A 13,109-nucleotide genomic window follows, 5' to 3' on the forward strand; every position below is an offset into this window, starting at 1 on the left:
TGCGGGGGCCAAGCCGGGGAAGACCCCCGCCCAGCAGGCCCGGCAAAGGGCCCCTCGCCACCTGCGAGACCTGAATCGTCACGTCCGTACAGCACCCAGACTTCGGGCTTTGGGAGCCGCCAGGGCAGCACAGTCCCCGCGCACCGTGGAGCCCGGAGCCAACACCTGTGTTGTTCCCACGCAGGTTTCTAGGCCCTGGGATACAGGCCTGTATACGAGTAGGTTCTAGAAACAAAATCCGCATCCTTACTGAGACCTGCTCTGATCTGTAGCCCAATATCCGGACCCCCGGCGGGAAAGGGCAGCTCCACTCCACCCCGGAAGTGAACCCCGCGCCCCTCCCCGTGCGCAACCACAGGAAGACGCAGCTCGTGTCTGCAGCACCCAGGGGACGGCGATCGGTGACGGTGACGAGGAGAGAGAGCCTGCACCGGGGCTGAGCCCCACGGAGCGCGGGGCAGCGGGCTGAGCACGGAAGGGGCACGAACGCACTTCATCTCACGAGAGCACCGTCCGACGGAAATTAAGAGGATTACCTTATAAATCAGGAAAACGGGCCCACGCGACTCACAGCAGATCCGTCTCCAAAGCCCATGAAGGGCACCGTCACGCGGCCCGCCTGCTCCCGCAGAGGGCGACGGTCCGCCACAAGGCTAGGTGGGAGGCAGGAAGAGGCCACGGAGCCACGTCCTTGTCCCGGCCAGGCTGCCCTTGTCACGGCAGACGAGCTGCTTTACAGGGACACGGGACACACGGGAGGACTCAGCAACTGGGATTCCATCGACGCAGGCCGTGTGTGCGCACGTGTGTCGGGTGTGGTGCGCAGGTGCCTGGATCTCTGAACGGGGTGCACATGTGTGTGTGTGCAGCACACTCGTGTGCACGTGTGTGTGCCCCACACTCGTGTGCCTGCGTCTCTGCGTGGGTTCACGTGCGTGTGCACAGGTGCACTATCTCTGGCTGCACTGTGTGCATGGGTCTCCGTGAGCACGTGTGCACGGTGCCGGCACCTCAAAGAGCACATCTGGGCCTGTGCGCGTGCAGAAAGTGAGGGGCAGACTCGGGTGAGCCCGGGGAGCAGCTCGGCCAGGTGTACCTGAGACCGGGGGTACCTGGACCTCAGTTCGCCCACGCTGAGAAGACAGGGAGTCGAGTGTCCGGGCCGTGAGCCCCCGTGCTGCTCAGGGTCTACCTCACGACTGTCCCCGAAGGAGAGCCGCAGGTGGGCTCCTCTGCAAGGCAGGGGAGGGCAAGAGCGGGGTGGCCTCCCGCAGGCAGACGCTGCCCCGGCGCGGGGCCAGGTGGGGGCTCCTCCCTCAGAACCAAGGCCTGCACGGGTCCCCCTGGGGCCGTGGGGTCTTAGAACAGTGCACACGGTGGCCTCTGGACGCCACACGTGGGGACATGGCTTGGAGGAGGAGGGAGGCCAGGACGCCGCCGGCTCAGCCGTCAACGAGGCCTGGTGCTTGTGTCTTTCAGGAATTCGCAGACTCCGTGTCCCAGCTGGTCACGCAGAAGTTCCGCGAGCTGACCGAGGGCCTGGCGTCCGCGCACGCCCGCCACAAAGCCCTGGCAGGGATCGTCATGACCACAGGTAACGCCTCTCGCTTTCCCTGGGATCCCATCCGCAAGGACGGGAGAGTCCGCGCCTGCCTGACCGTGGACAACAGGCGGGGCTCCCTTCCACACGAAGCCGTGAAAGAGAGATCCAGCAGTAGACACAGAGAGCTCAGTGACGACCGTGGCAGACCAGCAAAGCGCCGTGGACACGTGCTCGGACCGGCTCTGCGCACGCGCCTCGACACCCACGACCAAGGGCCACGGGAGGACGGGCCGGTGTCTTTCGGGTCAGGCTCCCGCCTCGCGGTTGAGAACACCGTGCGCTGCTGCTGTTGGCACGGTGGGAACCCGAGGTCAGGCCCGGCCACTGACCAGTTGCCTTAGGCTGGTGGGGGGCGGGGGGCGCATCTTAGTAAAATGGAAGGGACAACGCCTCCCCTGCCCGAATTGCATGAGCAGAAAAGACGTGAGAAATGCTGTGAGCGGCAGCGACGACTCGATGAGGTGGGTGTGCTGAGGCAGAGGCAGCTCCGTCTCATCGGTGACCCTCCTGCATCCGGGCATGCGTTCTGCCCTTCCGTCCACCTGCCACCGTGCAGAAGGTGGAACGTTCTAGACTGAGGGCCAGGAGTTCACCTCCGTCAAGATCATTCCCGCTGGACGGGCACTGCCTTCTCCGGCAGCCCGAGCCACTGACCGGGGGCAGGATGTGCCGGGCAGCGCCCCCTGCCCCAGCCCCCACGTCAGGACAGAGTCCAGGGACTGGCGAGACATGGGGCTAGCCAAGATCAGCTTCCTGGGTTTGAATCCCTGGTGCACCCGCCTGTGACCTACGTCAGCCAGCCCTTGGCGACTCAGAGGGACGGAAGGGAGTAGGGAGGAGAGGAGGAGAGGAGGGACCCGCGCCTCTCCTTCACGGGGCTCTATTTCCTACTCCCGGTCTCAGAGCTGCCAAGTCCTTTCCCCAGCATTGCCCAGCCCTGTAGCTAATGGTCCAATATCTGCCCACTTTTCTGGAAAACTCGATTCTAGGAAGTCTTGAAAGCTACTCTCAGACGTGCCTTGGAAAACAGTAACATTTTACAGAGACTCACGGGAAAACGGCCGGCAAATACACTGGTTTGGTGCCGGCGATCTACCCGCGTGAACGGAGCGTGTTGTGGGAGGCGAGGCGGTCCGAGGTGACACCTTACCAAGTAGTGACCGCAAACACGAGAGGGTACACGGCTGAAACTTGCTGGAAAGAGACGGTTTAACACACACATGGATTAACAAAAGCCTAGGAAGATGTGTGCAGAATTACTGGCAGAACAGCTTGTAGAAACCGTTCACCCAAAGGACGCAACACTGACCGGACTTCCAGTTCACGTGTTTGAGCAAATGCACAGGACGGTCCGGAGGGAAGGGTGCTCTCCGTCGTGCCCATCTCTGCCACAACGTGTGGGTCCTGAAGGAAACCCTGACCCCGACGCCCCCCGTTTCCAGATGCGACACCAGCACGTCCGCATCACCTGGCACCTACAGGTGCTTCGCCCCAGGAGCCGCTGGGGGAACCCTGAGGGCAAGGACATGGGCTTACGAACAGAGGAGTTCTTGCGGCTCTCGCAACCACGCAGGAGCCGGTAAGAATTCCCGCAGAAGGGAGCTCGGAAGGGACCCCGCGCTCTCGTCGGCTCGGCAGGGAAGCTGCCACTGACCACTTTTTTGGGGTCCTCATGAGCCCTTCTGCATTTCCCTTGTTTCAGTCCTGAATATGGACTGCACTGGCGAAATATGCTTTTTGAGTTTTCGTTATCGTGTTAGTAACGCCCACAGTTTTAGGTAACACACTTACGCTCTTCTTTCTTGACGCTCTCAAGCAGAGACCACCACGGCGCCCGGCTCTGCCCGGCGGGCCGCCTCGTCCCCGACACGCGCGTCTCCTCCCGCCGCAGCCCGCACCTCCGGCCCCTCCTGCGCCACGCCTCCGGCTTCCGTCCTTTGTCCTGAGTCTAAACGCCGGAAACCGTGACACGGCCTCGCGCCGTCAGGACGCGGTGGGGGCCACCCCTGCCGAGCGCAGGCCGAGCGGGGGCTCCTGTGCTGTCCCCGCACCACGTCCTGAGAGCACGAGGCCACCACCCGCTCAAAGCCGCGGCACATTTAGGGTCGATGTAAAGGTGTTACTAGGCTTCCACAGTGAGCTTCGGAGTCTCACGTGGCTTTCCAGAGGCTCCGTTTTCCTTTCTTACACGGAAAAGAAGGAAGCGCCTTTGGCACACACGCTGGGCGATGGGTCCCCGTGTCCGCGGACAGGCCCACGCCCTTCTCCGGAAGGAAACACCTTCAAACGCGCAGGCTAGAGACCGGGTGCTCTCGTTCACGGGCCACGGCCGACGGCGCTCTCCCGCCACTGGGGTAGCTTTGCTTGGGGACAATTCTGCGCTTGACGTCATTTTCCCTGAGCCTCTGGGGAGGACTCTCCTGTTATCTCTTGGCCCATGTTTCTGACCAGAGACGTCAGGCTGGCGTCTCGGCCGGATGCCCCCGCCCTGCCTGCGGAGGGGAAAGGCGCTTTTTGTCCCCGGAGTGTTTTATAAGTTCGTGAGTGTGTGTGTGTAGGCATAAGCTACGCACCTGCTCTGACTCGCTGAAGCTATTTATTTCTGTACTTTTTCGCATATCATTTCTTTGATAAATCCCTTCCTTTACCCACATTTTGCCCAATTCTCAGTACTCCGACCAGACCCTCAGTCTCTTCCCTCTCCTGGTGCATCCCCGCCCCGTTTCCTCCGTGGCCCTGGGCACTTCGGAAACTCCTGAGAGGTCTTCAAACGCCACTGCTTCTGAATTCCTGCCATCCGTGTCACTCAAGACCCCTGTCTCCTCTGGTGCCTCCTCCCTCTTGTTTTACGGAGGGGACGCTCCCCACTGCTCCCTGGGGGCCTCACCAGCTGACGCCGAGCCTCTGCCCTCAGACTGTGGTTTCTTCATAGTCGGTCTCTCTCTTTCGTCCTGCATGTGGCTTCCGTACTGAACGTGCGCGTCTGTGAGAAAAACGCCAGCTCTGCCCTCCAGTGTGGCTGCGGGTCCCCCGCATACTGCCTCTCTCCCCCAGTGGAAGGAGGGGGCTCCTCCAAACCAGCCTCCTTGACCCAGGTGGGCTGGGCACCAGCCAACGGCCCTTAATCAAAAGTCACCTGGGGAGCCCGCCGACGGTCCTGCTGGCTCGGCGCCCGCTTTCCCCGAGCCCACCCTGCACGCGGTTGGTCCCTCGTGACGGCTCCTGCACACGGTGCCGGGATTTCATCAGTCCCTGCACATTCCCTGGAGCCCTCTGGTCTGTGGACCCCCCGGGAGGAGGAGCGTGTGCCGCTCACTCCGCCCTCCTCAGCCAGAAACTGGACGTTGTGTACCCAAGAGGTCAAGTGACGGCTCTGTCTTCTCCTTTGTTAAGAAAGCCTGATGTTTCCATGGGAAAGTGACTCTGAAGGAGCTCCTGATAATGATGATTTTCATCTGATATGCAAATTTATAATGTGGGTAGCACTTTTGCACATACTAATCAAGTTAATTGCTACAACCCTGAGAAGTAGGAGAGGCAGGAATCTTAATGACAGTGTTTAAGAAATACAGACAAGGAGGCGAAGGGGCTAGGTGTCTTTCCTTGAGTCGCCGGAAGGCGGGACCCCACAACCCCCTGGCCAGAGTCCCTGCACACGTGCACAGGCGTGGGGCTGAGATATATGATCTTCGCCCGCAAAATTATTTACTTCTAAGCTTATTCAGTAAATGACCAGAAGGAAGACCTCCCGGCCTGTCTCTGTTCCCGCCCGTCTCTGCCGGCCTGTGACGCGGTGGCTTTGACAAACTTCGTTCTGACTTAAGCTGAGGGGCTGCTCTCCACACTCCATGAACACCTGGGGTTTATTTGGCGTTTTAACCAGCAAAAACGCGCATCTCTTGAAGACGGGATGGGGAAGAAAACAGCCTCCAAAGTTGAACTTGGTGCATCAGCCCAGAAGAACTCTGTCCGGGCCGGCAGATGCTTGTGGACAAAGTGGGCTCGCCTGTCTTACAGGGAAATCGGAAAGTTCCAAGAAATGACATGGGACACGCATTCTGCTGTGTTTTACAGCTTTTTGCTCTGAACCTAAAAGGACCACGCGGGGTGAAGAAGTCCACTTCTGCGCCGTCTGCACCACGCTCCGCCGGAGTCTGGAGCCGGCCGTGGCCCCACAGCGGGTGCGGCGGCCTGAGGAGTCCCGACAGCTGAACCACAGCCAGGGCGTCTCCCTCGAGCGCACGAGAAGCCTGGCTGGGCCCATCTGCACAGGGCATTGTGGAGGCGCACCCAGACCCCCAGACCCTCTTTTCCCAGTTTCTCCCGAGGGACTGCCAATGACTTAGATCCTAAAAATGAAAGTGGGTCTTTCCATTTACATTCAGGAGGGCACGGGGAAGCTGGGGAAGCTGAGGCAGAGCCTCACACGGGGAGGGGAGAAGGAGCCGTCACCTGACTTCAGAGGGCTGGTCCCAGAGAGTGCTGCGAGCCCAGGAGCCTCCTGGAGAGGGAGAGGGTTCAGGCCCACGGACACTCGCGGGGGCCGGCGTCCCGCCCAGCAGGAGCAGGATGCAGTGACGTCCAGTCTCGGGCTGGAAGGGTCAGGTCTAAACCATGAAGCGCCGGGTGTATCTCACTCCTGACCCCGTGGAGCATGAAGGCTGCCTTTTTCACACCGAACCCCCCTCACATGGAGAGGGAAGGAGGATCCACCGCCGAGTGGACGTGGCCCGGCCAGAGACCACAGGAACCGACCCCAGAGTTGCACCACGCGGCCCCCAGGGAGAGCCAGCCACGGAGGGACAGTGGCCTGACCCTCCTGAGACTCCAGAGGCCCCTCCTTGGGGAGCAGGTGCGCGAGGAAGCACAGAGCCGGGCGGAGACGGCGAGCCGCACCCCCACCGCCGTGTCAGGCCCTTCTGCGCTCTCCCAGCTGGGCCGTAAGCCGGCACTCGGCTGCCCGAAGGACGCCAGCGGGGGCAGAAAACCCGACGCTGACCTTGGGTGTGGAGGACAACTGTGTCCTGCAAGGCCTGGCCTCCTACGGAGCGACGGGAAGCTTGAGGCGCTGCGGACCTTCGGACGCATTCACAGCTCCGCACCCGTCGGCCCCGCAGACCCCGGTGTTAGGGTTCAAGTTCCCGCCGCAGAGGGTCACCGCTCTGTGGGACCGCGGGGTTGGGGGAGGCGCCCACGCCGGGAGAGCCGGCTGCCTGCTGACCCCCAGGCCATGGTCCCCGCGTCGCACCCAGGGCCTCACAACCATCAGCACGACCACCATGACGGCGCCCCTCTCCCGTCACCGGAGCCCGCCTCCCGGAGGGCCCCAGTGAGAGCGTGAGTCCTGCCTGCACACGAACAGGACACAAAGCTCCCACCGTAACTCGGGCAACGGGGGCAGAGGGAGAAGCCTGGGGCGGCACCGGCAGAGCCGGCCACGGTGCTGGGAGGTTACACACGTCACACGATGCTCCTTCGTCCCACAACTCGGTGGTGCTAGTTCTAACCCCACTGTCCACACGGGACAGCAGACAAGCTCCCACGGCCAGAGTCTCAGGTCAGTAGCAGAAACAGGGTGACGTGACCCGAAGCCTCGGGTCCTGGGGCAGGCTGCGTCATGCCCGCCCGCGCCTCGTGGCTTTATCGCCGCTCCCAGCGCAGCGCATGGAACTCGTACGCTGCGTCCTCTCCTCGGGCCGACGCACCTGCAGTATTTGGAGAAGACAGTCCTGGGGACGGCCACAAACCAAGGCTCTGGAGGGAGAGAAATCTGTGTCCAAAAGGAACATCTTGCCATGTCCCTCCCAGACGAGACACGCCTGAGCCGGCGTTTGTATGTCCACTCCAGGTCAAAGGAGTTAAAGGAAATTTAGGACAGAAACCAAAACTGAGAAGAGGAAAAAACTGACTCACAGCAAAAGTCAAATAATCGAACACAGATTCTGCCCAAGTAAGGAGAGAGCTGAAAGGGCAGGCGCTGGGCACCCCCAGCGTGCGTAGGAGGCACCGCAGGATGCAGGGACAGGCTCCTACTGGAGACGTTTCTGGGGGCCGGCCCTACATCCAAGGGGACTACCATCTCCCCAGGAAGCTGTGGAAACCCTACTATTGGGGCCGTGGCACTCAATAGGCACAGCACTAGAAAACGGAGTCAGAACTCATTTCTATACTGCACCCTCGGATAAACTCATGGTTCTGGTATTTGTTTCTGGGACCTGGTTGGTACATTTACCTACAGTTTTAGTCTTAGAAATTCTGTAATCAGAGCTTGCATTGTGAATATTTCTACGCAAAGGGTTTAAATGGGCTCAGAATTGCTCCGTCCCAGTTAAATTTACAAAATGACATTCCCAAAGATGGCCTAAAGCAGGGGCAGAAGTGCACGGGCTGACGAGGACGACACGAGAGGCCAGCCGGGCAAGCGCGTTCACGCTGACCCAGGAACGCGTCTTGACTGTGTTTGCACATGGAGACCCGGGGCCGGTCTCCTTGGGGACAGAGAGAGGGGTGCTTGCTTGCAATGAGCCTCCAGGACAGTGAACTCCTGGAGTCACTTTCTGCATCTGAATTTAGCAATTTTACTGCTTTGAGACTTTTAGCTATAGTCAGAAGGCTCTTCCACTCACCAAATGAATGCAGAGATTACCCCACATTTTGTTCTACCGCATTGACACCTTTTTTAATCAACCCAAGCCCACAGTGAACCCTCTTTGTGTCGCACACGCCTCGGGTTCAGACAGACGAGAAAGGACGCGGACCCGGGTTCCAGTGTCAGGTGGACCAGCTTCACGGCCGTGGGTCCCACTGTGCTGCGTCTCTCCATGGCCGCCCCCCAGCGCTGGAACCTCTTCTTGTCCCCGTGGTTCCGCCTTTCCCAGGACACCGCGCAGCTGCCTTCGTGCTGCGAGGGGCCTTGTCGGCGTCCCTCGCGCGGCTGCCTTCGTGCTGCGAGGGGCCTTGTCGGCGTCCCTCGCTGAGTGATGCGCCTCCAGTCTCCCTCCACGTCTCCTGGCCGCCGGATGGCTCCGATATCTTCATCCCTGAATAACTGTCCGCCATCTGGACGGGCCAGCGTTTACGCAGCAGCTGCTGGAGGCCGCGCTCCAGGTGTGGCTGACTCTGAACAAAGCCGCCGCTCTCCACGCTTCTGCATCGCCTCGGGTCCACCTGTCAGCTGCCCTGGGGCACGGTGCGCAGCAACGGTGCAGTTCTGGTCTCCAGACGGCTCTCTGTCACAAGACAGCGTCCCCGGCCACGGGTTTGAGATGCCGCTGCCTCTACCCTGCAGTCAGTCCCCGTCCGACTTCGGGGCGGTTTCCGGACTCCGGGCTTCGTCCCCTGCTGGGACGGCCGGCATCAGAACCAGGGCCATTTGCTATCGAGCCCTCGTAACCCGCTGACGTCTCCTGGGCTCTGAGTCCTGCTCCTGGACTTCCCCAGAACTTCCTGGGCGCCCACTGAACTCAGTTTGCGTGGTTCAAAAATAAAGAACAGAACAATATGTACTTTTCAACCACGTTTTCTTCATCAGAAACAAGCCCTCGTGCTCTTCCTACTGGGATCACATGAGCCGTCTCCATCGCTGTAGGGAAGGTTCCGGACGTCGTATCTTCCAGTCCGAGAAGGTGCGACACCCACGCGTTCCAGTGCCGTTGGTGTCTTTCGGGGGAAGTCAATGTTTTATTCAGTTTCCGTCTGGATCGTTTCTTGTTAAACTCATTCCTGTCATCTTATTTGCGGCAGCACACGGAGCCGTTTGTCCGAGTCTCTCACCCGCTGCCGCGGGTGCACACGAAGCGCTGCCGATGTCTGCGTGCCCACCTGCACCGGCCGCTCCGGCCTCCCTGGCAGTTCTAGCACTTTCTCCCCCGACGGGATTCTCCAGGGATCCCCACGTACCCAATCACAGCCGCTCTCCGGCCACACAGCTCCCTCCCCGGCCCGACGACCCCACCTCCAATTCCCTTCCCCGCTGCGTAGGCTAACAGCCTCAGCGAGTGCTGAGTGACGGAGCCACCGAGGGCGCGTGGCCGTGTTCCTGAGAGCAGCAGCCCCCCCTTGGCACCTCCCAACACGCGTGCGCGGGGGCAGGGGCGGGGGTGTGTGTACACCTCTCTCACAGGCGTGCACACCCTCTCTCCATACGTGAGAATATAAAAAGAATATAAAAGGGTTTTGTCAGATGCCTTCTCAGTGTCTGTAATTATAATCATATTTTTCTATTGCATCTTAACTGAATTGAATCCATTTCTGCATTTGCGTAATAAACCCCCCTCATAGTAAAGCTTGGTGGTTAGTATTTGATTTCGAATTTTGAAGTCCGTGACTGAGGCTACCTGCTTTCCTTCTGGGCAGTCCCGGTCGGGCGACAGATCCGTAACAGGCATTTCATGACCAAGGCCCTCTGGGGCTTCCCTGTCCTCGTGCGCTCTAGAACACTCCATAAACAGCCTTGAGATCGGCTGCTATGTCAAGGTCGGTAGAATTCTCCCACAAAACTAACCGGGCGGGGCTCTGTAGGAGGAGGTCTCTGATCACGCCTTCTGTTCCTTCTGCAGACGCCCGTAGGGCCATGCTTCCTGTCACCGCTGCTCGTGTTGTCCTTCAGCCACGTCATAAGACCCCATAACCCAGACCCCCACTGGGTCGCATCTCACGGGGGCCACCGCAGCCGGTGCCGCAGCCCCACTGGGGGGAGCAGCTCAGCACCTGCCCCCAAGCCCGCACGACTATGGCACCTCATAGTCTAGAATGTTCCATCAGATCAGCCTGAGGCTAGACTCATGCCACCTCCTCTATGCCTGGCTTCCTCCCCGTCACCTGCAAGAACTCGGTGAACCCAGGAACCCCGGCTCTGGCCAGCCTGTAGGGAGCCGTGACACAGTCCCCTCCACTCCCCTTGTCCCAGTGACACTACGTGCAGACTGCGTGGTATGTATCACACAATACCCTGGTTTGCGCACATTTCTGTCCGAGTCATCTCCCCAAACTCATGCTAAATTCCTGAAGGACGTGACGAGTCACACACCCGGGGCTGGCACGCAGGAGGGGAGACGCACCAAACGCGAGTAAGCGAGGAATGCAGCTCCTGGGCCACGCGACCGTGCTGGGGACAGCAGAGCCCAGAGTCCGGAGAAGACTTAGCGAACGGGAGAAGGGACAGCAGTTTCTGTTTCTACAGCGGCGATTTCTGTGGAACCGAGACGGGAGCGTCAGACCAGCCCCCAGGAGAAACGTGGACAACCCTGGCACAGTCCCCCGCTGCTAAGTCACCTGCACACACACCAGCACCCGAAGGCGGCCACTGCAAGACCACGCCCACGGGGACTCCCTCCCGGCACGCCCACGCCCTGCTCCCGTCCAGCTGGAACCCGTGGAGCGCGGAGCAGGGCACAAGACCTCTTACGCGCACAGTGTTCCGGCCGCAGGTCACTAACGTCGCTCGGGCTTGCTCTGAGGGTTCACTGCACAAGGGCCCCGGAAAAGCGGGGTGGGGGGGCTCAGGACCAGAATCCCGCGCTGCTGTCCTTGGCTCCAGGCCCGGACTCCGCGTGTGAGGCAGCTGCAATCGCCTTCCCCCCGCGGGACAAAGAACAGACTAAGGCCGTGGTCCTCCGGGATAACCCCGAACACGCTGCGGGTCAGTCATGAGTCTGGGGCCCATTCCGAAGGCTTCTTGGGTTTTGCCCGTCTTCCGTTCTCACCGAGAATGTTTCGTTGACAAAACTCCCTGGACCGCGGTCAGGAGGAGCACTATCCTGTGACACAAATCGTGCTCCACTGTGTGAAGGACCCACCCGCTCCTGGTGGGTCCCAGCAGGTCCGCGGTGGGAAAGGGGACCTCGGAGCCCGGCAGAGCGGGGAGGGGCATGTCCAGGTGCCCCCGTCGATGGCTAGGAACCTGGTAGAGAGAGTCAGAAAGCCACCCCACTAGTCTGACCTCGAAACTCTCTGCTCTTGCACATACAAAGAGCAGTAAAAGATCACAATGACTCGGCACCCAGCGAATCTCTCTTCCAGGGTCACTTAGGACGGCCACAAGCAAACAGAAGTCTTCCGAATTCTAGAACTAGGCTTCCTAGCTCTCCCCTCAGACCTGTGAAAACTTCTGTCCCGGGGCTCCCAGGGCCTGGGACACAGCTGCCCGGACCCTGGCAGCAGAGGCGGGAGGGGCCGTGCAGCGTGGGACGGAGCACTGTCACCTGCTCCTTGGCTCCCGGCTGGGCCGACACTCTTTAGGGAAACTAGAAGGCCTCCCTGCTGTCTGTGACGTGCGGCTCACACACGGGCCTTAAGTTTCAGGAAACAGAATCTGCAGCACAGACATCGCTCCTGAAATGCGGTGGTAGAATCGAGGCCAGAGCCAGGGGGGCTCCCACCTCTGGGCTGGGCCTGGGGAAGGGTCCATCCAACCAGACACCCCTACCCCCAGCCCTGAAACTCACTTCTGTCAAGGGACACACCTGGGGCCGGGTGCTCTAGGGCAGGTGAAGGAGGGTGTTCCTGCCGCCCAGCCCGCTTGCTTTCGGGGGCCCCTGGCCTCGAGGTCCAGACTGCTGAGCCTGGGACCCAGGCACCCACACATCCTGCAGGCCCTGGAGGTCAAGACCTCCCCTGACCTGGGGATGTGCTCCAGCTTCCGGGCAAACGGGTAAAGAGCCAAGCGCTAGGGGACATAGAGACAGGCCTGCTCAGAGAACCCAGACGTGGGCTCCGCTCCTACCCGTGGTCCCAGGTCTTCTCTTAAGTCCTGAACAGCACCTCCAGGGTAAACGTGCAGGGGTGCAGGGGCGGGCCTGGGGCGTGTTCCCATAGGAATCCCCGTCCTGCACACATGCGTCCACGGGCGAATTACTCTAAGAAGATGCGACCCTCATCCCAGGGGGCGAGGGGGGGTGGCGGCAGGATTTCCGGGGTTCATCCGGGCGGTCACGGCACGGCCAGACGCAGGGCTCTGCCCCCACTTTCGGAACCTCAGCCTGACATGCAGCAGTCCACCAGGCCTCCGGCCCTCCCGGTGGGCGCCGCGCTGCTCCTGCTGCCGTGTCTGGGAAGGGACTGCGCCTCTTGCCGTGGGCACTGCTGACCATCGAGGCTCCGGGGGCAGGAGGTCTCCCGCAGGCTGGGGTCAGGGTCAGAAGAGGGGAACGCAGACTCACACCCACACAGGTGGTCTGACGGCCTCTCTGCCCCGCAGGCCTGGACGTGAGGCAGGCGCAGGTCATCGTGCTGTCCTCGGGGACCAAGTGCATCAGCGGCGAGCACATCAACGACCAGGGGCTCGTGGTGAACGACTGCCACGCGGAGATCGTGGCCCGGAGAGCACTGCTGCACTTCCTGTACGCGCAGCTGGAGCTGCACCTGAGGTAAGGGGCGGCCCGGGACAGCAGGGTGCATCGCCGGGACCGGCAGCACCTCCCGGTCCAGACAGAGGCGTCCTCAGAGCACAGGCCACCCCCACACACGTGCCCACACGTAGGAACACGCCCTAGCCTGGTGGCATCTC

At 61.0% G+C, this 13,109-nt stretch overlaps 1 protein-coding gene across 1 annotated transcript in view; it reads left to right on the plus strand.

The window, feature by feature from the left end:
- The window catches only part of ADARB2 (adenosine deaminase RNA specific B2 (inactive)), a 317,484-nt gene that overhangs the window by 262,264 nt on the left and 42,111 nt on the right, over nt 1-13,109 (plus strand). Inside the window, exons 4-5 of the mRNA XM_082739778.1 lie at nt 1,480-1,594; nt 12,801-12,969. Coding sequence (XP_082595904.1) covers nt 1,480-1,594; nt 12,801-12,969 — 284 coding nt within the window. The remainder of the gene's footprint in view (nt 1-1,479; nt 1,595-12,800; nt 12,970-13,109) is intronic.

Source organism: Mustela nivalis, assembly GCF_964662115.1.
Source record: "Mustela nivalis genome assembly, chromosome: 7".
NCBI lineage: Eukaryota > Metazoa > Chordata > Mammalia > Carnivora > Mustelidae > Mustela > Mustela nivalis.